General features: G+C 38.2%; 1 protein-coding gene across 9 annotated transcripts in view; it reads right to left on the reverse strand.

The window, feature by feature from the left end:
• SORCS2 (sortilin related VPS10 domain containing receptor 2) overlaps window positions 1–23,334 on the reverse strand; it is a 361,254-nt gene that overhangs the window by 231,798 nt on the left and 106,122 nt on the right. For all 9 annotated transcript variants that reach the window (XM_031060109.1, XM_031060108.1, XM_031060107.1 and 6 more), the window contains exon 2: window positions 2,548–2,647. In XM_031060109.1, the coding sequence (XP_030915969.1) occupies window positions 2,548–2,647 (100 nt within the window). The remainder of the gene's footprint in view (window positions 1–2,547; window positions 2,648–23,334) is intronic.

The raw sequence follows: 23,334 nt of genomic DNA on the forward strand, positions 1-23,334 counted from the left end.
TGGGTAGTATATGTTCTTCCACAGCTGAGGACTACAACGGCTAAATGAAATGAAATCACAGAACACTTTTTACTATGTGAAGTATTAAAAATCCCTATAAATGTATTTTATTTTTGCTTTCATGTATTTTCCCAGTCACTAAATGCTAAGTGGTAGCATGGGACTACTTATGCTTTAAATTTAAAGTGCACGCTCAGTTTCAGTATATGCAGTCAGCACGCCAGTTTCCATTTTCAGCACATTTTAAAAGATGTGAACTGGTTGAAGAAAACCCACACCATAATGATCTGAAGTAACATCAAGAACAAGTAAAACCCTGAAGCTTCTGCTCAGCTCAGAAAAGGGAGTCAGAGTTCTAATTATTCTATTCGCCCCCAGAGCAACTGTGCTGAAAGAGACATACAGGGAGATATGTGTTGTCACCTTATGTCAAAAGTTCCATAACTTTTCAGTGATTTCTCATGGGCAGCTCCTCACAGCACAGCACAACAAACTCCCACTCTCTTCACAGCCACCTAACCCACTCTTTTGTAGCACTCTTCTTCTTATTGGACACAGCTGTGGCCTGTTAAGGGCAGGCCTGTTCCTAATCTTTGGCAATTAGTACAGCTGCAACTCCTCAGGTGTGACACTACCTTCTGCACTATTTTTATTTTCTTACATTCTATTCCTCCACAGATATGTTCCTCCATCATCCCAAATAACTTGTGTGAGATCAACTTAGCCTTGCTCTTAATGCTCTAATCAAAGGTCCAGCACCTAAAATTTCCCATTACAACAGACTTACAACATGAAGCTCTCAAAACATGAAGACTTCCCTCTTACCTTCCACAGGTGACTGTGAAACCTCCAAGAACAGTCTGAAGCTGTTGGCTGAAACATGCAACCCCACTGCTTTCATCATTTTTGTACCACATATGCATGTATGTATATTTCCATATATTAATATATCTCCCTCTGGCATCATTTAAAGGCTCTAGAAGTCCTTTCTGCTCTGCTGGTTTTGTTGTTTGTATACTAATAAACAACACCTTCATAGAAGCAAATATCCACATAAAAATAGTGTATTTATATTGACTCAAAGGGACTTTCTGTATCAGGTTGCTTTCAATATCATATTAGCTTACTAAGTGGAGTTTTTTTCTCTAAGAAATTCAACTTGTGAAATTCAGTAGAATATAGATTTTTCTTAGACAGGATTAAGATGAGGGTTCTTGTGAACACTGGTGTGTCTTTCAGGCTTGAAATTTAGCAGTGATCTTACTGTTGTTTATTTTTTCACACAACTGGTACAATCATATTGTCACTGAACTCTTGTGCTTGGGCAGGCTTTGATATTGTAGCTGATTGAGCTGAGAAAGATCCTCCATGGGGCTCTCATCCATGTCATCCTTCTAGCTTTTATTCCAGAAATTGAGATGGGTAAAGATTTTTGGTTTTATTCTTTTGGACTTGAAACCACCAGTAGATTGTATATCTGAAACACATAATCTGAAGCAACTTTGCGCTTGTTGGCAGTTCCACTTCAGGAAACAAAATAATACTTTCTGGCTTTGCAGCAGATTAAAAATATATTACCAATTTCAGACATTGCACAGCTTGGGCACAAAATTCCAGTGACAAGTTCAAGGGAAATACAATATGTACTTAATCATCAAGGCAGCCTTACTGCGTTCTACTGATTTTTGATTAAGCAAAACAGATAGACAAACACAACAAACATTTTTCTTCCAATCAGAGGCCTCTACTGGAAATCAGTGTTTCTGTATTACACTGGATTTAAAAGGCCCTTATCAAGAGAAAATTCTTATTTCATGAAGGACCCACTGTGCTTATGCTTCACATTGTACTTCACAATTCTTGCCATTTAAATCACGGGCACTTTTAAGACACAGAAGGGCTGTTACTGTGATTTTTTCCCATAATCATTGTTCCTTTGCTTCTAATATAAAATCCATTATAAATACACTCAGTGGGTCGATTTTGCTCTCACTTATAAAGTCCACTTAACCTTTCCAGGTTCCAGGAAAAGTGTTTTGTTTCTTAGTAATGATGCAGGAACATTTCTTAAGAAAGCTTCAAGGAGAGGGGTTTTTAAAATTTATTTAATTAAGGCTCTACACAGGATAACCATCATTATCAATGACAGCCTGCCCAATCCCTATACTTTATATTAAGGAACATGCAAAGAACCTGGTGCATTAAAGATGAAGAGTTTGAATGTTAGTCCCAGAATCCATTGGGATGTGTGAAAACCTACAGAATTTAATTTTTCATTTGCATGAAAAACACAATGAAACTTTCATTTCCAGGAGTCATATGAGTCAATGATCTCATAAGGTTCCCATGTCCATCAAGGTAATTTCTTTTTTTCTGGCCTTACTATTCAGAAACAATAAACATCCCACTTCTGTATGTCACAAATGCACCAAAAGTGATCTTCACCATCATGAAAATCAGTTTCCTATATTGTGAAAACCTATAAAACACTCTTTACATAGTTGCAGAATCTCACCTGCACTACAAAAATGGTTTTTTGCCACATACCTTCTTTTTGTTGGTGGAACAAATGTAGAAATTGTCAATAACAGTGGCAATCCCAGGCTGTAGATTCAACTTTGTGTATAATGTCCCAAAATCTGAAGACCTGAAAGAAATCAAACATCTGTAAGTGCTCTTTTCTAAAGGCTTCAGCATTGAAACTCTGCAAAGAAAACCCCTCTCTGTGCACTAACTGTCCATTTTCAATGCTTCTCTGCCATCCTTTTGCTCTTTTCAGTGTTCATTAGCTACTAAAAAAAGAAACCCACAACTATGAAGAAAATTAAATTCTAGGTTTGAAAAAACTGGCTAGTTCTGTCTGTACTTTGAAGTTCTCTGCAGTGTTAGGTGGGGTTTTTTTGGGGTTTTTTTTGGGTTTTTTTTTTTTTTGGTTGTTTTTTTTTTTTTTTTTTGGGTGCAGTGCCAGAAGCCTGACACGTACACCTTTCCATCACCACCCACAAGGTGGAAAAAAGGAGCTATGAAGAGCACAGGATCATAGGCAAGTACTAACAGCATCTCCTCAGCTATGCAGAAAAAGAAGAGTTGACTTCAGAGCTTGCTGTTGCCTAAGAGAAGAATTTGGCCCAAGATCTCAAAGATTCACATTAGACCTCTAGCAGAATTAGTATTGAATAAAGGTAACCCATCACTCCTCCAGCTCTTTTTCAGAGGATCACTGAATTTTGAATTAAAAAAGGGAAAGTCAGTATTTGGCCATCAGTATGTCACAGAGACATCTCCATGAGTATTTCAAATGTGGACACTCTGCAGAGTTGTTCCATACTTCTGAAAATCCAGCAGTAAAAAATGGCATCCGTGCTCTGCAGTTGTATTGTCAATTTCAACTATTAAAAGAACAGACAAATAAAATGTTAGTATAAAGAAAAGTTAGAGAAATTCAAAGCAAGTCACATCCAAATTTAAATCACTGTCGATGAAACCTTGCTTGTTCTGTTTAGGATCAAATTGTACCATATGCCCTCTCCATATTTAGAGTTATTCATTTTGCATTTGGAAAGGGACTCAGACACATCTAGGGCACTTGTCCCTTCTTCACCAAGAAGCACTCCCTAGAACAGATAGTTGGTGTGAGAACTTCCACTCTACACACCCTTTATCCCTCCCTGGAATAAAAAACAGGGCTGAAGGTACCCTGCCCTAACTCTTCATCTTTCAAACAACTGGGAGCGCTCAAAAGCACTCATGTCCAAGAGAACCAAGACAAAACTGTCCCACCCACTGTGACACTGCACTGCCTGAGGAGTGATTTCTGCCCTTCAGTCCCTTTCTACCACATTCATTGCTCCCCAGCAGGCTCTGCTGCCTCATGCTCCTCACCCAGGGCAGTCACTGCTGAAGTTTGTGGGAGTACAACAAGAGAGAGCACAGAAGAACCAAATCCCTGGCTGAGTGTGTACACATTGAGAAGTAGCCCACTGCCTGAGGTCTCCTCCAAGCCACCTGAAGCAGGTTATTGCCTGAAGGGCTGGTGCCCACAGAAGGCCACCATGAGCATCCCACCTATGTCCCAGTGCCACCCAGAACATCACTGAAGTTGGAGGGCATGTTGTATGAAGCCAGAGGCTCCTTCTGTGCTTTCACCAATCCAGCTTTCCACAAGATACAGGAAGTTTCAGTTGCTGCCATGGAGCAGCTTTCTATGTCTTTGGCATCATCAAGCATAGTGGGCAGACAGTGATGGAACAGGTCCTAAAGAATACCTAGAAAGGTTCATGTTTACCTCGCTTTTCTTCCTTCTCCACCAGTTAAAAAACGCAACTGGTCATAACACTATGACACTCAGGCCATCCTCCAGCCTAAAGCTGTGAGTTTAGCCATTTTATAGTGTTATCTGAATAGATTTGATCTGAGATTTTTTTCCCCCACAATGTTGCTTACTGTGCAGATATACAGCAATGCATTAGAGAGTTAACTGAATCATAACAATTCGATTTTGACAAATAAATATGTAGATATCAAACACATAAAACTGCAGTGTACTACTGGGTGTTCAGCACAGAACTAATTAAAATTCTAAGGGGAATAGGATGGACAGTGGTAAACCTAATTTGCCAGTGGAATTTGACAGAAAGAAATTAAAGCAAAGACTTTTAAAATATCAACTTCAGACAGATGTAGTGAAACCATGCCGAACAAGTATGTATAATGGAAACATAACCTAGCCTATTCTCTTTGAGGGAAGAATATCAGGTCGGTGGCTAGCCCAGTAATAACATCCTGAAATAATTCTCTGAACCTTAAAGATGATTCAATTTACTTTGAAGAGGCAGTTCCAGGATTAATACAATGAGACCACTGGAGAGTGACACCATGAGAAGGACACCATGGCAACTCTGTCAATGTGTGAAAAGAGTACAGGCAGGGAGCCTAAAAAAGATAAGTAAGTTCCAAGATAAAAAGTTCTAGACCAAAACTTTCCCTTCTAATTCTCATGACTTATAGATAGAATGCAAAAAAACAAATGAAGTTTTAACAGCATGAGAGCACTAAGTACAGTATTTCCAGACAAATGTAATAAAACTATACAGTCAAAAAAAATATTTTTTTCAGGTAAAAATTAGCAATCCCAAGGGAAAAGAGAAATCCAATTCCAGCCCGAGAAAATAGGCAACTGTATGTCCTGAAAAGTACACCATGCCTAAACAGGAAAAACATGATTGGAAGAAGATCTATGGATCTATGGAGTCAGAATGTATTCTGACTTCCAAATCTTTTTTACTATAGCCCAGACTTGAGAGAGCCCAGTTAGCCAGCTATTCTTTGAGACATTCATCCACGAGAGGACATAGTTCAAGGACATCATTCAAGGGAGGCACTGTGCAAAATAATTGGTTTTCCAAATCTACTATAATCCAGAGAAAACAGGTCACCTCAACTTTTTCACTTAAGATATAACTTCGAATTTCCTGACTCTACATATATATAGAACTAACATTTTGAAGCATGCAGCTAGAACAGAATATCCTTTAATTGCACTACTAAGATACAGACAGCTGGGGAGGATGAATTCTACAATCCCAGTGCACGCCTGTTTCAAGATATATTTCAACAAATATTTGTACTTGTACAAAATTAAGGAGAGGAGGAGCCCTTTATGGTTTTAATGGAAAGAGGATACACATGTACCTGATGAGAAGAGTAAAACTTCCTCCTATACCACGGTGTGCTACCACTTGAAGTGGCAGCACAACAGCAGAACTCCATAAACCAGAGCAAGATGTGTCCAGACTGCCTTTGTAAAGAAGGGTCTGACCTGCAGCTCTAAGTGAACTGGACACAGTTAATCAGAATTTTGGCTTTATGTGAGACATTGCAGGGGAAACAGCAAGCTGTACTCAGGCTGCTTCCTGCTGCTGTGCATCCACCTGTGCACTACAGGCTACAGATTACAAAGGTGTTTCTTCATTGAGCAAAACTCAGTGGAGGATTCACAGGATACACATCTTCCAGTACTCAGGTGACAGAACCCTTGAATGGTGGGGCAACATGATTACTCACATACTGATGCAGATATCACACAACCTAAGCCAGACAGTTTGTGGCTTTTTTGAAGTCATGTACATAATTCTGCTGTAATATGTCTTAGTCTTCTTTCTTTTTTTTTCCCCTTTATGGAAAAAATCAGTTCTCACTGTAAGAACGGCATGTTCAGATAAGAGTCCTCAACATCATACCGTGATATTACAGCACAGACATAATTAGCTCTTTTTAGCTTAATATTGTGAGCTCAAAAAATAGGTGGGAAAACGTCCAAGTGATAAAGAAATGTACCCTCATGAAATAAAACTCCCAAAGGCCCTAAGCTCTGTGCAAATTTAGGTCTCATCCTCAAAAATGTAAATTTTTTAGATTTGAGGTAAAATAAATCTATGTCTAACATATTTGGAACTGTACCTAAACATTGGATCTGGATATCTTCCAACAGAAATTTTGAGAAAGAAGAAGAAATTTAGCAGATACCAAAAGAGACATGAACCAAATGTTTGCCTTTCTGAACTTCACTACCATTATAAAGCTCTCCCCTGTGACTCACACCTATGATTCAACATTGCTCATTGTTAGTTGTTTTTCCAGGTTTTATTTACAAGTAGATATTTAAAAATATATAAGAAAAATTAAAATTTATTATAGTAAAATGTTAATGAGGATTCTTAGAGATGAAAATTGCATTCCCAAATCAAATGTAATACTCAAAGAACACATCAACTGCAAAAAAATGCTTCCTTCTTTTTTTTTTAATGAATTGAAGAGACACACTTGAAAGAGAATGGTTGGAACACTTAACACACATGTTCATCAGATTTCCTCTACTTTTTCTTCTTGAAGACTAACTCAAGATTCATTCCAGTCAAATGAGTCGTATTGTACAAGCTCCATTAGCCTAAAATCCTGGAAGACAACAATGAAGAGGTTTCAAATGACTCTGGGACCACTTAACTGGTGAAACTAAAAAAAAAGTCTATTTGAAAGAAAAGAATACAAAAGATCTGCTGGTTTATATAATTGGGAAATTGTTGAAAAAAGGGTTCAATGGAGATGCACATTAGAGAATCAAGGAAGAGTGGCTCTGTACATAAAACTCACTGGACTGCTTCCCACTTAATTTTCTCCAGACTCTATTGCAAATGTTGTCTTCCCACCTTCCCCTCCTTTCAGTCAGCAGAACAGTCCAAGACTTACAGCATGAACTTTTAAAATACAGGAAAAATTATTTTAGATTCTTGGTCCGTGACAGACTTAGATGTAACAGTAGGATTTCCTTTGTGCTCTGGTCCTTCACCTGAATAGTAGAGACAACACTGTTGACTATACCTCAAATGTGTGTAAGGAAAATAGATAACTACGGCAGAGTAATGATGAACTGGCTGATGGAGTATCTAAAACAGATACATCAGAGATTCCAGCAACAAATACCAGGACAAGCTTACTGAAAGGGAAGAAACCAGAAGAACATCATTAAAGAAGTGGAAAACTAACTCATCATCTTCACTTAAATAGCACAGAAGCCTTCAAAGGTTTTTACATGTCCAATGTGGAAATTGCAGAGGCTTTGGTTAGCCTCATAAAATCCTTTCAAACAAAACCAAAAACCTCAAAAGCCCCAAAGCCTTTCTTCAGAGAACAAACACATTGTAACATTGAATTCCAACACCCAATTCATATATTGAGGAATTCATGTGGATGAAAGTTTCTTCAAAGACTGTAGAAGTATAGGACTCCTAGCAATCCAATTAACACCCAGCAATCCAATTAACAGATTAATAATCAGCTACCAGCTTTGCTGGAGTACTTTTTGGAAATACCTCTCTCCCTATTTTCCAGAAAATTGAGCCTTTTGGAAATTACATATTTTCCCTCCCCAAACCAAAAATATAGAAATGCTTCCTCCTTAATCCAGTTTTACACTAAAGAATCAATGGCATAGGCTAGAGGTAGCATAAAATATTTTAGCAACTTCGTCTTTAGGCAATAGAGGGTTTACCTACTTTTCCCAAAAGCACTAGAGATTAACATGTCCTGTTTTCACTTATCAATTATTGAGATCATATATTGATCACATATCTGATAACACAGATGTTGTTAAGAGCTGTTGGTAATCCCAACTGCCTTTTTAGTTGAAGTGACCTGCGCTGTAATGCCCTGCTGTGTACAGGACATGGTGCAACTTCACATTCATACAGTTATAAAGACTCCTTCCAATAATTACAGGTATTAATGATTGTAAATTGCTGATCTAAAAAATTCCACAGGGAAAAAAATTAAAGAACCCAAAAGACTACATTTGCATCAAGTGAAGACTCAAGGAGGATCATAAACATCGCATGTTCTAGAACTGGGTTTTTATTCAAAGCATTAAACATATCCAATTCAACTGGCCACAACAGAAGGAAAACCAGTCCTTTGTAGCCAACAATGAAAGTCAGGATTACCATGGCAGGTGACTTTAGGGAGCCAGATCTCTCCTCAGGAGCTCTGGCTGCTAGTGTCAGAGCGACGAATAAGCCATGACCTTATTTTGCAACGCACACAGCCGGGTCCTCTGACACCACACGGTACCAAGCCTGACTGGGCCCCAGACTGGCATGCCAGGCTACAGTCTTCTACCCTGATGTTGCAACTTCCTTTGAGAAAGTGTTTTGAGTCCACGTTTTCCAAGAAATATCCTCAGAGCTATCTGGACCCAATGCTTCGTACAAGCAGAGGAACCATTCACATTTTCTTATGAGAGAACATGGATGGTGATAAACAGAGCACTTTGTACTGATGGGGGTGTTACTTGATGGAGATATGTGAATTATGCAATATGTATTTATGTACAGTATCATTTTTTCCCTTACTAGTATCTTCTGTCATGCATTTATCAGGTACTGATTTTGGTTAATTGCTTTATCTGCACAATGCACACACACACACATGCTCAAACTCCAATAGTTAGCAGCATTGTGTGTTTAGTATCTACTACATATCTTTCTGTGCTGTATTTAAACATTCCTACTCCGAATATCTCACTGTATACCATCGCAGTTATCTTTTGCAGCCCTTCATTAGTCCTTCAATATACCACAAACATCCTGCTCATTAGCCTATAATCACTCTGCTTATCAGTTACATTTTCAAGCTCCTCGTTACTTTGCTGCACAGCTGCAACAATTAGCTTTTATATTCTACAGGCTGACAAAACATCACATTAGCTTCTATTAGCTGCAGCCATCTCCTACCCTCTCAGAAAGTGTTAGTTTAGGTTAGACACCTATTCTGAAGCTACTGCCTTGGTGCATTAATTCCATCACCAACAACAGCACTTGCTGACAGTACGTCTTGGAAGGTACAGCCTGTAGCCACGCTCGCACTACACAGATACTTGTGATGAATCCACTCAAGCATGAAACAAGCAGTGTCACAGTGACAAAGCAGACAAGACACTGCCAGCAAGACAGGGTTATGTCTTATTTTTGCAAAAAGTAAAAGCTCTGGGTTATTTCTTCTTTAGCTTTGCAGCCATGGAAGAGCTGGGGCATGCGCTGGATCACGCTGCCCTCAAGGGGCACAGGGAATTTCTAATTTGCTTGGGGGCAAATCAAAAATTCTCCCATAATCATTCAATCCCAGTCATTTGTTCCTGTTAAAAACAAACTTATCGAAACAATTCACTGTCAAATTAACAGTTTTGAAGTCTTGCTTCTGGATCATTTCCGTAATGCTGTTTACAGTTCCTTCCCATAAACAGTTTCAGTGACCTACATGAGGGAGTAAAAACAAAAATGAAATTGTGGGAAATAAGGAAAGATCAATTTCTTACCATATTTTCTTTACTGAATTCAATGTATTGTGTAACTAACAGTTAGTATGCAGGCATTTCTCATAAGAAACAGCCCTGTGTAGATTCAGTTTCAGCAGCTGCAAGTCCAGCACTGCATTAGCAAGGAATGGAGTGTATTATGGAGCATTTGGGAGCTTTCTATTGAGAGACTTAACTATTTAATTAACCATTCAATTAACTATTCAATTAATACCTACAAGACAAATTAATATTTCCTAAATAATACTAGCTTCCTTACACCTATTTAGGCAACCATCTTTGGAAAAAAAAAGGTTGGGTTTAGTTTTAGTGGCATATTTTTTGTCTGGGGTTTTTTTTAGCTTAGGAAAAAGAAGTCTTTGTTGCTAAAATGCAATTTTCCAAAATTATGCTTACTAACTATATTGCCAGAAGTGGAAACATACATATATCACTTCTAGTATGATTTCTCCTTTATGAGTGTTGTGAAGGGAAATGAGTAATTACAAAGGAATTATTTCTTATCTCACATACTTGTGTTCTTTGGGGAAAGGAGATGGTTCAAGAATATTTTCTCGAGGTTTGCAAGGAACATTAAAATTTTCCACCATGGAAAAATGCTAGGCATTTCCCATAGCCCAGGCTTTTTATTTAAACCACTAAACACAGCTGAAATATTTCTGAAACAACTTTACTCTCAGTCAGGCAGCTTCTTGGAAGGCAAGAAACATGTAGGGATATATGAGAGAATTTGGCCTTGTGCTTTCTGACCAGAACAGCAAATTTTCTTGTAATCACTGGATAGAACTGGTTGAAATAGGAACATTTATTAAATTTAAAAAGAACTGATAATAATTTAATAAATTGCATATTCACATTCACATGCAATTATCTATTCCTCTAGCAATTGGTTCTGCGAACTATAACAGTCTTCTACTCACCCTTCAGTAAGCACAACTCTTCTTTAATTCCAATTGTAGCAGTTTTAGCTTTTGCTGCTGATGTGCTGATCTCCATTTTATGATTGTTGTGGGGGAGGTGAGAGGGAAAATGAACTATATGGCCAGGTGTAGCACTTTATAAAAAGGTAAATGAAGTCAACTGAAGTTTTGTCAGTAATTTGACTGTGGTATTCTGCTCCTGAAGCCAAATGCTTGGCAAACTAAGGGAGTAACTGGACATTTTTAAAACAAATAAAAATCCTAAACAAGTAAATACAGAAAAATATACTCTGGAAATGTTATCAGAGACCCACTGTTGCCTGTTGTGAGTTTTCTGGAATGCTTCTCTGAAACTGCAAGTACACATCCGGGATGGAGGCTGGTCAGTGCTCAGATGAAGCTCGAGTTCATCCAAGATGCAAGTTCCCATGTTCCCAGTGTCAAAGGAGCGATTATTTCAAGTTATTAAAATTGCATCAGAACAAAAGCTTTACAAGGAATTTTAAAGCATTGTTTTGAATCCCTCTCCTTCAAAAACAGTCCATGTCAAAACAATCATCTGCCTCACCCATGTCTGCCCACAAACAATTGCCATGATGTATCTGAATCATGAAAACATTCAGACAGTTAAACAAAATCAGGTTTTCCTAACAGGTTTAAAATCACTGAGCATCTGTGCTGCCCAAGCTGGCAGCATGCAGAACACGATGGGAAGCAGGTAGGAATGGGAGGAGGCACATCTCAGGCTGCTGCAGCAGCAGGGGAATTCAGGTACTCACAACCACTTCAGCAAGGTTTGTTTCTGCTATTTGCTAATGACCCCAACCATAATCTCCTAACAGCATTCTACAGTCACTGAAGGGGTTTTATTTACTTATTTGTTCTTTTAGAGTTTTCAGCAGCCCAATTTCCCTTACAGTCACTCTCCTGTAACTGCAGTGACACCTGTGGAGGACTGAGCCCATCAGCTGTAGTTTGGCCTGCTGTTGAACTTGGCAAGCCAGCAGCACATAAAGCCCCAGCAGATGTTTCTGCTTTAATAGCAGCTCTTTCAAACCCTTGGCCAGACATAAATCCAAAATAGATCCAGAAAAGAGACAAGCAGTGCCACCATCATGGCTCTTAAAAGTAGGAGGCAGAACTAGCCTTTTCTGCAGGACTCTGAGACCATTAGCACCAGAAGGTGTCGGGAAGTGTTCCCATAAATTATGCTGACAGGTTAAGAGGGCCAGCCACAGCAAATGCAGCACATTTTGCACTGTGTCACAGCTTGCTAGGAAACAGAATCCTAAGACAAATACACCCATTTACACAGGAGTTTCCAAACTAAGATCACACTTCATAGCAACAAGTACAGGAAGCAGCCAATTTTATGGCCATAAACACCTCCACATGGATCTATGGTGCTTCCACACCATGTTAATGAACATTCCAAAAATAAAACAACAATCCTTGGTAGAATACATGCCTTGCTAGATCTATTTTCTTAAAAGAAAGCTGCACTAAGAGTGTATTTACAGCTGCCACTGTGCTTTACGGGAGAGGAGGTTGATATATACCAGGGTGACATGCTAATACATCCATTCACTTGGCGATGACTAACTGCCCCTAACAAAACCTCGTCCACTGTAAATTACTGACATGTAATTTCAAATGCAAGTTAAAACAACCCCCACAGAATAAGAATAGTTCTCAGCACCCAAAATAACTCAAAGCTCTGAAGGAGCTGAAAACTTCAATCACATTCTTGTCTGACATTAAAGGAGACTAGGAAGAGAAAAAAGTGACCCAGTGTCTAAAAAGGAGTTCTTTTGTAGGAATGAAGGTTATTACCTGTTCTCATGCTTCCCCTATCACCTACTACTCAAGCTCAGATGGAGGCGCCAGTAGCAGATGTAGCTCTGAGGCTGTTGGGGTGTCTGGGCTTTCTCACTGAGGCTGGGACAGCAGGGGATGGGCTCCTTCCTTGCATGAGTCTTGTGGTCGTTGAAGGTCACCAAGAGAACAGCTGCAGATGGAGGCCAGCAAATTTCACAGTGTCCAAGAAGATGGGAAAGAGATCCATGATGATGGCAGCAAGTTTATAGATGATACAAAACTGTGAGGAGTGGCTGATATATCAGTAATGCATCTTGTGGAGATACAGGCAAACAGGAATCTCATAAAGCTCAACAAAGTGAGGTAGAAAGTACTACACCTGGGAAGAAATAACCCCATGCACCACTACATACTGGAGGGCAACAGGCTGGAAGGCAGCTTGGCAGAAAAAGCCCTGGAGGTCCTGGTGGACATCAAATCAAACCTAAGCCAAAAACGTGCCATTGCGGCAAAGGCAGCTGACAGTGTCTCAAGCTGAATCAGGAAGAGCCTTTCCAGCAGGCCAAGGGAGGTGAATCCTTCCCACTCAGCAATCCCGAGATACAGCTGCAGTGACGCAGCCCCTCAGAAGGAGAGGCACGGACATGCTGTAGTACACCCAGCAAAAAGCACAGAGATGATTAGAGACTGGAGCACCTATCACAAAGAGCAAGGCTGGGAGACCTTGGGCTCGTCAGCCTGGAGAAGGCTCAGGGGAGACCTTATCAACGTATACAAATAATTGATGTGAGTGTATAAAGATGGAGCCGGACTTCTTGGCAGTGCTCAGTGACAAGCTAAGAGGCAATGGACACAAACTGAAATATATCAAACTCTGTTTAAACATAAGAAAAAAAAAAATTTTTTTTTTCACCTTAGGGTGGCTGAACAGTGGAACAGGCTGCCCAGGGAACCTGTGGTATCTCCATCCTTAGAGATACTCAAAAGTCAACTGGACAAGATCTGGATCACTGTGCTTTGATCAAGGGGGCTGGATTCAATGATATCAAAGAGCTCTCTTCCAACGTCACTCAATTTGTGATTCTGCAGTTACTGAAAGTTAAATTCCATTATTTGACTTTGCTGAAGATACTGTGCATCAAAAGTAATTTTCTGTAGACAACCAACACAGTTAAGGCATCACCAAGTCATAGGAGGAATTCACTGCATATATGCTGGGGAATCCACAACTTCACAAAATAAAACCAAAAGCTTTGTTATTTTGCTTTAAGTTCAGCAGAACTGAATTCTGCTTGGAGTGTGCTTGTTCCAAAGAAGTTCCTAACTGGCAGCATTGTGGATTAAGCCAACAAAAGAAACCGTCACATTTACTGATGAGAAAAGTGCTTACCACACACAGCTTGCATAATCTGTGGATGTGAAGTCTGAAATTATAGTTGTATCCCAAACTCTACATTTGAAGTGGCACAAAAGCATTTTATCTAAATGTCATTTTGCAGTCATATAGCTGTCTTATTCAACTGCCCAAAGCAGTCAAGCTAAATAAAGAGAAAAAACCAGATTTGCCCAAGGAAAGCTTTTTTTTTATCCTTTTCTGCTGTTGTTGGTTCCACTCTAAAACCCCACTTTAGGGAATTTAACCTGTGAAAGCTTTGGCAAACCTTTTGGTATACGCAGTCAAGCCTACAGTTCACAGGGAGAGTTCAGCATGACACAACTACTCTACAAATAAATGCACAGATTCCAAATTCTAGCCACTAGTCCCACCAAACATGTTTTATTAAATACCTTTTGCGCATTACTTGGAAACCAGCTTGATTTTACACCAGTAAATTAAAACATGCCAGCATTTGGGAAGAGAACAAGATACATTTGCTGTTCTTATTTCCAAATCATTTCCACTTCAGGGCAGTTTTTTCAAAGAAATCCAGATTCCAGCTATCATTGAGAAAAACAACAGTAAGGTGGTCAGAAGGAGTCGCTCAATGCCTACTGCCCTACATTTGTGGAATATCCCACGGAAAACTACCGAGTGCTATCTGCTCCCCTCCTCATAAAATCATAGAATCCTTTAAGTTGGAAGGCACCTCTAGGATTATCAACCAATGAACCATTAACCCAGCACTGCCAAATTCACCACACGAGATACATTTATGTATATAAATATGTATAAATTTAAGTGTAATATGAATATGTGTAAAATTATATGTAAATATAATAAATAAATTTGAATGCAGACTGGATCAGACTGGATCTCCAGGTATGAATTGTTTTCTTTTTACTGAGACATACTGTAATTATAATCATATATATGTCTTAAAGACTCATGTAATTCCTTGATTGCTGAATCACCGGAAGTGCTTTATAATACAGGCATTTTATATTTTTTCTGATTTTTAATATTCTTGCTAATAACAATGAGATATTCAAGTCATAATTTCATTGTTTCTATATATTTACTTAGTAGGTAAAGGGAATTTCTTTCTTCCAGAGCCATCTAACTTTAGACTGTGTCCTACTATTAAAGTGGGAGACTGGCTGTATTTAACATTACCATTTATTAACCTATGTCAAACATCTAACCCTGTAGAAAAAGTTGTACAGAAAATTTAGGGAAATGAAAGATAGTGACACCACAGGGCATGCTAAAAAATGCTAAAATCTTTCAGCATATTGAAAGACAAAAATTACTTAACTTCTGAGCCTGTTTTGCCAAATGCATGGTCAGTGAATGCAATAGTTTAAATAAATAATTTTTTAATGCTTGTAAATTACCATCCATGAATTATCAACATAGTAATTCTTAAATTACATTTAACCATCTTGCTTCTTTTAGTTACTTAAATGTGTTCAGTACACATTCAAGTTTAATTACTTAAAATTTGAGACCACTTTAACATAATAGATTTTTGCTCTTTCTAATTTTCAGAAGTAATAAACTGCAGAATACTGCCTCCTACAGGAGACAACCATATTTCCAGGTTGTATGTAATGGTTTTTCATCATTAGCTGCTATTCCAAGGATACCAAAATGGACATCATGCACATATATTTTCCAAGATACACTTTTGTCATGTTCTGATCGCTCTTCTTTATTAAGAATTTGCTAGTAAAACTGATTGATAGGTAGTCTTATTGTACGAGGAGAATGTGTCATTCAACTCTTTGACCTTGTCTTTACAGTAACAGTCAAGTGTCTTTGAAATTTGTTTACTTCAGAATTTACAAGAGCATTAAAGACAGGATGTCAGCACATCTCAAGTTTGAAAAGATCTTATAATAATAATAAATGAGTTTGGACAGTAGGGTCATCTCTGATGTACTTTAAGAAAGACACAAAAATTTCATTCTTCCACTTCATAGTTAAAGACAAGTAAAACCATTCTTACACTATGCTGTGGTTTTTTTATTGGTTTGGTTTTGTTTTCTTGGACTGAGAAACACTATTTTTTGAGACCAAGATAGGCCACATTACATGAGATGAAGACAGATGCAAAATACTTTCCAGAAACAGTTCCAGAACCTAAAAAGCTTTTTCTTACCTCTTACTGAGCAAGCTCTGGGCAAGTTTGAAAAGCAGCCTCAAAGCCGGTTTGCTCTTTTATCACAATGTACAATGTATAGAACTGATTTTTTCCATCTATCACTAACATGAGCCAGCATTTCTGCACTTCAGAGTCACAAAAAGGAGTGTGATGGAGGATGGACATATTTTCAAGTGCTAATGCTTTCCTTTCTTCATTAGGATTATTACATTAAAAACTTACATACGGCAATATTTTTCTTTTGTGTTTCCTAAATATTTGCAATGCTGCATAACTGCATAATTGTCTCAGAAAGAAAAGTGATCTTTTGTTCCAATTTAGAGCAGAGTCCTAATGACGCCAAAGTTGTGGCTTCAACCCCTGTATGGGCCACTCAAGAGTTGAACTCAATGATTCTTTTGGCCCCCTTCCAAGGGGAGAACAAGAATAAGAATATATTATAAGAATATTCTGTGTGTGAATATAGTTGCACTCTTTATTTACCTGCTCAGAAATTCATCTCTTCTACTGCATGAGATTAGTAAGAATAATACAAAATATGTTAATCAGATGACCCACCAAATCCCACAGAAATTGTCCTCCATATCAGCACTGTGTCTTCAGGAACTGACTAATGTAGCATAACAAGGAACAGTCACATCACGTCCCTATTTGCATTGGCCACATATGGGCTATCAGCAGCTAGATGTGGATCACATTTTGATTAGCACTTAAAGTTGATAATTTTTTTCTTTGTTATAGTTTTTGGATCCGTCTCAGATTCTCCTAATATTTTGCATATTTTTACATAGATAAACAAATATGCATTCAAAACAACTGAGCTTCAGATGCTTCATATTCCCTCAAATATTACAAAAGGTCAGAGAAACTTTTGGATTTGTCTCAATAAAGCATTAAAATCAAACTAACTGATACTTGCAGCCTCTAAGACACTAAAGGATGTAAATGTGAAGGGTATTACCATACAATCAAAGGAAGTTGTAAATAATTATAAAAAGAAGTAAAATAAGAAGTAGCTTTGAGTCACTTATTATGTTAAAAATGCAAATTATAAGTAAGGGGTATTAGCTGATGATTGATAAGAAACTTCAAGTGATCCCAAATCTTTAAGTTATTCACGCTGATATTCAAAATGTAATTACTTTCAAACCACACAGTGGAGTTGGATTAATGGAACAAATACTTTAGAAGTAATCCATGAGTCATGCCTGCTTATTATTATGAGGTTTGGATTACTTTTCATTTCAGCTCTGTGCCTTTACTAAATAACAACAATAAGTAACACCACATTCAGGCTCTCACATCTTTACACACATACTGTCAAGTATAAAAGGAAAGAAAAGAAGAATGTTTATGTAAGATTTTTAATGAAATGTCTTAAAGAAAATACAGATTGGGTTATGCATATAGTAGGTAGATTTTCCAGGCTTTCGTTTTATGCTGTGTGATTGTCTCTTCAAATCTTTAGGTACAGATTTGGGGGAAAAAATACCTTGTCTTTTTTTAGTAATGTGTCAAAAGGCAAAGAATGTGGGAGGGAATTAGTTCTGCTATTCCTCAATCCCTCTAGAAGCAGACACAAAAAGGCAGAGTATAATGCAATAGGAAGAGAAGCATCTTCCATGCTTGTAGTGAATAAGCAATACTGCAAGGCATACAATTACTAGAGATGTATGTGACTTCATCTTTAGAAGACCTAAGGTCCTGAGGAGGGAAACATGACCTGCTATCCCTCTGCTGCCCACCCTACCCCTACTCCCACTTCAAAGTCTATGAGCAGGAAAGCAAAATTTGCCTTTGGAGATGGTTGACCTTTAGTAACTGCATTTCCAATTATTATCACAGCACTAATTGCACATACAATCTTTCTTTTCTACCTATCTTTTCTTTGCCTTCTCCATGACAATAGCATTGTGTTTTGCTACTTTTTCTTCCCATTTCATTCTTATCTCTTGGTAGTGATTACACAAGACTCAGTGTGTAGCGGAGAAAGGAGAGAGAAATGCATTAGTCCTTTACTTTGAAAACTGGACATGCTAGGCACAGATTTAATCTTAATTGCCAGTACAGCATCACTAACAGTACTGATAGCAATGTCAGGCATCCTTGGACAAAGTCGAGAAAGCCTATTTGCATTTGATTTGGAATTTTCCATTATCTTCTCTTTCAGTCTAAGAACACTTGGTGTCAATTTACTGTCCTGTCTCAGAAAAGAGAAGACAAATTCCTTAAATATCAGGTATAATGTCTGCAGGCAACTTCCAAAAATGTTAAATAAGGGGCTCTCCGGTATAATGTCTGCAGGCAACTGGTTCCAAAAATGTTAAATAAGGGGCTCTCTGTCAGAATATTTCAAATATCACTATACACTGCCAATTGAAAACAACACACCTGCAATGCAGTCCTACAGTTCAGCTGTGAAGCACTGGCCCATGGGCTTGCAGACCTCACTTGCCACTCTCACCATCCTGGTTTCCATTATAACTGAGAAAAGGTGAAATTCAGAATGGTGAAACAATTTGCATTTCCTGAAAAGGGTAAATATTCTGCAAAGATTTATACAGGAAGGGAAGAGATGCTAGGAGCCAGAAAACAGTTCATGCCTTAAGACCCCCTTTAAAAGGCACCTACTTTAGTAAATCACTTGGAATCAAGCTCTGTGACTTCTATGTATATGAACACTAAATTCATCTCAATGCACCAGTATATCACAGAACACTGTTATCATGTTATTCAGACAAATTACTGTTTACAAAGTATCAATGATAGCTGCTTCAGAATTTTGTAAAGTAATTACTGACCTGTATCTTGTTCGGTATAAAATGAAATGTTTCCTTATGCCCAGTCAGAGGTCAGGTAAATTTAGTTTTGCCAATTTGGGACTTGGAGAACCAGAGTTCTGCCTTGAGCATTTGTGATTATAAATTCTGACTGCCATCCTCAAGAGTTCCGTAATGCATAGTTAAAATCTATTGATTTGGAAAATCCTTTTGCCGTTTGCTGAAGTCTATTTGTAGAAGATGAACAAAAGACATGTCTAGACAGGACCGAAATAAATTAATTCTCAAATATGAGCTAATATTCACAGAAAACAATATTCTGTTGCTTGACTCAAGCAGGACAAGAGATTCAATTAGGCATGCGGCTTCTTTGATGTCTTGTATCCCAGCACAAGACTTGGCCCCCCAGCCTGCTGCCATATGCTTCCTGTTTGAAACCAAACTCAACTGCAATCAAACACATTCAAACACAGAGAAGACTTCTGAGGGAAAATTAACTGCCACAATCTTCCTCTGGTTTGCACCTTCTCTGATTCCATGATGGTATTGGCTTGCCAGTTAATCCTCACTTTGGGAGTAATGCTATCACACTGTCCATCAAATTGCATCCACAGAACAAAACAATGCCAGCTCCTAACCTCAGAACAAACACTTGCAGACAGAAGCAGAGGACCCACACTGGGTCCAGTCTGCTCCTAGAGAACAACAGTCAGTTTAGAAAAAGAGTGATATGAAAAATGGAAATGGGTCTACATGCCATGAAATTCATGGTAACAATTCCTATCAGGTCTGATTCTGTTTATATGCCACACTGAAACTCGCAAATACACCCAGGAGCTTGGCAAAACTTGCAGAAGACAAGATCTAATGAGAGCTGCCCTTCTCAGTTGTGGAGGTTTTTCACAGGAGCCAGAGCTCCTGGTCACCTTGCACTCATGAGGAAAACCACTTGCTCATCCACAAATAAATATTCCAGCATTATCCTTCCATTTCTCTGCCACTATCCCTGCTGATGCAGAACAACAACACTTTCTAACTTAACAATTAATTCTTTAAAGAGTCCTTCATAATGTAAATGTTAATTCCCTACTGCCCTTCACTACAGACAAGCATTTAGAAATACTGATTTCATCTCAAAATCTGCGGTTAAAAATCATTTCAGTTTAGAACATGTTCCCATCCAAAGCAAAAGTTATTTCCATAATCAAAATCGCTGTTTCTCCCCCCAGCTTGAGACCATCTCAACAGAAGTGTGCAGGGGGAGCAGTTCAAGGGGGTTTTTTTTTGTTCACTTCATGAACCACTTGTAACAGAACTTTGTATCCTTGAACAAGTCTCTCAATTATTCTTTGTGTACTGCATAAGCCTGCAATAATGCTCTCTTGCCTGAGCACTCCCCAGACACACTGCTCCTCTCTTTGGAGCTAATAACGACTGCAGTATAAGAGGTAATTTGACTGAATAGAACTGTAAAACAAAAGTGATCTCTGCTGCATGGAGATGCAGAACAATCACCATACCTGTCCCAACAAACTATTCACAGAACAAGTGCTTCTTTAGCTGGTCTGCACTTCTTCCTTTTTGGCAGTGTTTTGCCACTAGAAAACATCCCTCTTTCAATATCAACTTGGAATTACTTGGTTAATATGCTTTGGAATACTTCAGCTTTCCTGAAGATTTGATTTCACTATGGAGAAGTTGAAATGCCATCAGTCAGTAGCACAAATATTTCTTAGCTCTGATTACTGCATAGCTCCTCTTCTTCACCTCCATTTGGTGAGTGTTCATATTTGTCTGAAAATGTATGCAGGTAGAAAAGGCTGTACCACATATGAGTCATATAAACCAACCTCCAGCTAAAGCCCTGCAGGTATTGCCATGGAAGAACTTGCAGAAGACAAGATCTAATGAGAGCCCTTCTGCTCACATCCTCCAATAACACTGGGCTACTCCTAATAGCAAAGACATCAATCGATTTTCTTTTTTTTAAAAATGGATATTGAATCCAGTAATAAAGGGATCTGATTCCAGTGTTCTGCCTTTATTATGGAGCTGACATCTGTGTACAAATTCATTTACAACCCGGCCCATGGCACAGGGTTGGGAACTAGATTATTTTTAAGGTCTCTTCCAACCCAAGCCATTCCATGATTCTATGAACTTTTCATGAGAATCCAAGAGAGCTAACAGGGTTGTTTTCCGTATTTGACAGCATAAACCCATGAGGAAATGCTGCAACTCAGAACAAACAAGTCTAATAGAAATGGTTTCTTCTTCCAAATCTGAAAGATATGCCAGATAACAAAGAGAACTGAAAATGCATTAGGGCAGAAATGTGAACATATGCAAAGCATGAAAAAGCTAAAGGAACCTTCTTGATTTGAGCACAAGTCATAACTAGCAGTCAAATTCCAATTTCTTGCCACAGTGCCTAAAAATATTAAATTTTTGTATACAACATTAATTTTTTGTATGCAAGAACTGTAAAAATAACTTTCAACTCAGCAAAAGTGTTACAGTCCTCAATCCTTCCATTACTGAACAGCAGATCTAAAGACACATCTCCAGCATACCTGTAATCCACATTGACAGAAGCACCTCTCAGGATTAAAAGTGTCTTTTCTCTATGAAAAATGAAACATCCTGGTGGCAGGCAGAACAGCTGCCAACTGTTGGATTACTGGTGAACCACTCACCTCTGCCATGCCCACCTCCACCTCGGCAAAGGCAATTGCAGGGATACAAGAAACTGAATCCTTTGCCCCTCTGAAATTCCCATCAGTTTCTGCTGTAGGCTATTCCTCTCTGTGATAAAGGTGTCTCACTGCTTTTCAATCTGAGTTTATGCCACTTTAAACAACAGTATCATGCCACATAGAACAGCACAGAGTAACAATGAAACTGAAGGACTGGAGGCAAATTTTGCTTTATTGCACCATTGCTATGGAAGCTGGTAACAAACCCTAATGCCACCCAGGGCCATGTGCTTTTGGAGCCAATTAACTTTCTTAACATGCTTTCAAAATTAACACTTTCAGAAGGTCACAAGAGTTATCAGAATAACTCTGATACTTTTTAAAAAAGCCAAAATACTAAAAATATGTTTCATTTACCACCAAGACGTCAGAGCAGATAAAAGTGTTTATTTTAAGCATGGCCATAAAAGAAGCTTTTCAGAAGGAAGACACAATTGACCACATACTGGAAGGATAAGAACATCTGATTTTACCCTACCACAGGTACATTTAATAGTTATTGATCAATGTAACAGTATGGGTCTGCCTAACATAAGCAACTCTAACAATGTAAATTTAAGCAATATTACCTGTAGGCGAAATTTTTCAGGCTTTAAGTACACAAAGGAGTAGGTAGTCCTAAAGCCCAAAATTTCTTTTCTGATACTACCAATTGTCCATTAGAATCAAAGCAAACAAACAAACAAACCCACAGAGAAATCCAGACATCAGGCCTGCAAGTTTTTTCAAAAGACGCCTACTTAATTTCCATCACTGCCAAGGCAGGTAAATTATACTTTATCCCTCACAGATGTTTGTTTGTACATTTATTAACCTCCAGTAATGAAGATTTTAAAACTTTCTCAGGCAAACAATCCAAATAGTATAACACTATGAAGTTTTTCCTATTTTGTAACTTGTGTTTTCTTTGCTGACATGTAAGCCTGCTATTCACCATCTAGAATTATGCATTTAGAGTCTGCATCCTCTTTGCCGGTATTTTTTATTATATTTGATTGACACATTGCCTGCTGACTGCTATTCTTTAAAATAAAATCCCCACATTCTTCTGGTCTTTGTCACAGGTCAATTGTTAGATCTTCCTTCACCCTTGATTCTCTTTAGGCTCACTCCCATCTGATGCCCTACAAAACCAAATTGACCAGAAGGACTAATCTGTGTCTTGTACACATAAAATATACATATATATACATATACAGCGTGAGGTTTGACTTTTCTGCATCACAAAGACTGTACTGAAGTTCAGTTTGTGGTTAATTTTTAAACTCAAGCTTTATTTCTGTAAAATTTCCACTTAATTGGTAGCTGTGAAGCTGTCAATTCCTGACAAAGTGCAAAAGTTTGGCCTTAGACCTATTAATTAATCTCCTCTGGTTTTCCTATCATTTCCTCAGTTTGCCAACATCATATTGAATTCCAGTTCTGTCTTCCAACAATACTTAGAAACATTTCAGATTCCAAGATTTACAGATAAAATAAATTCACTGTCTATTCCATCAACCAGATCCGCAATAAAAATTGAATTGACTCCAAACACAAAGTTGTCAGGAGAATCTCCTTCATCTCACTTTTCTGTTTTTCCAGTGAAGCTGACTGTAAAGAAGTCTTTAGACCACCTTTCCACCTTCTCTGTAGCAGCTTCATTCTATT

Source organism: Geospiza fortis, unplaced genomic scaffold (assembly GCF_000277835.1).
Source record: "Geospiza fortis unplaced genomic scaffold, GeoFor_1.0 scaffold147, whole genome shotgun sequence".
NCBI lineage: Eukaryota > Metazoa > Chordata > Aves > Passeriformes > Thraupidae > Geospiza > Geospiza fortis.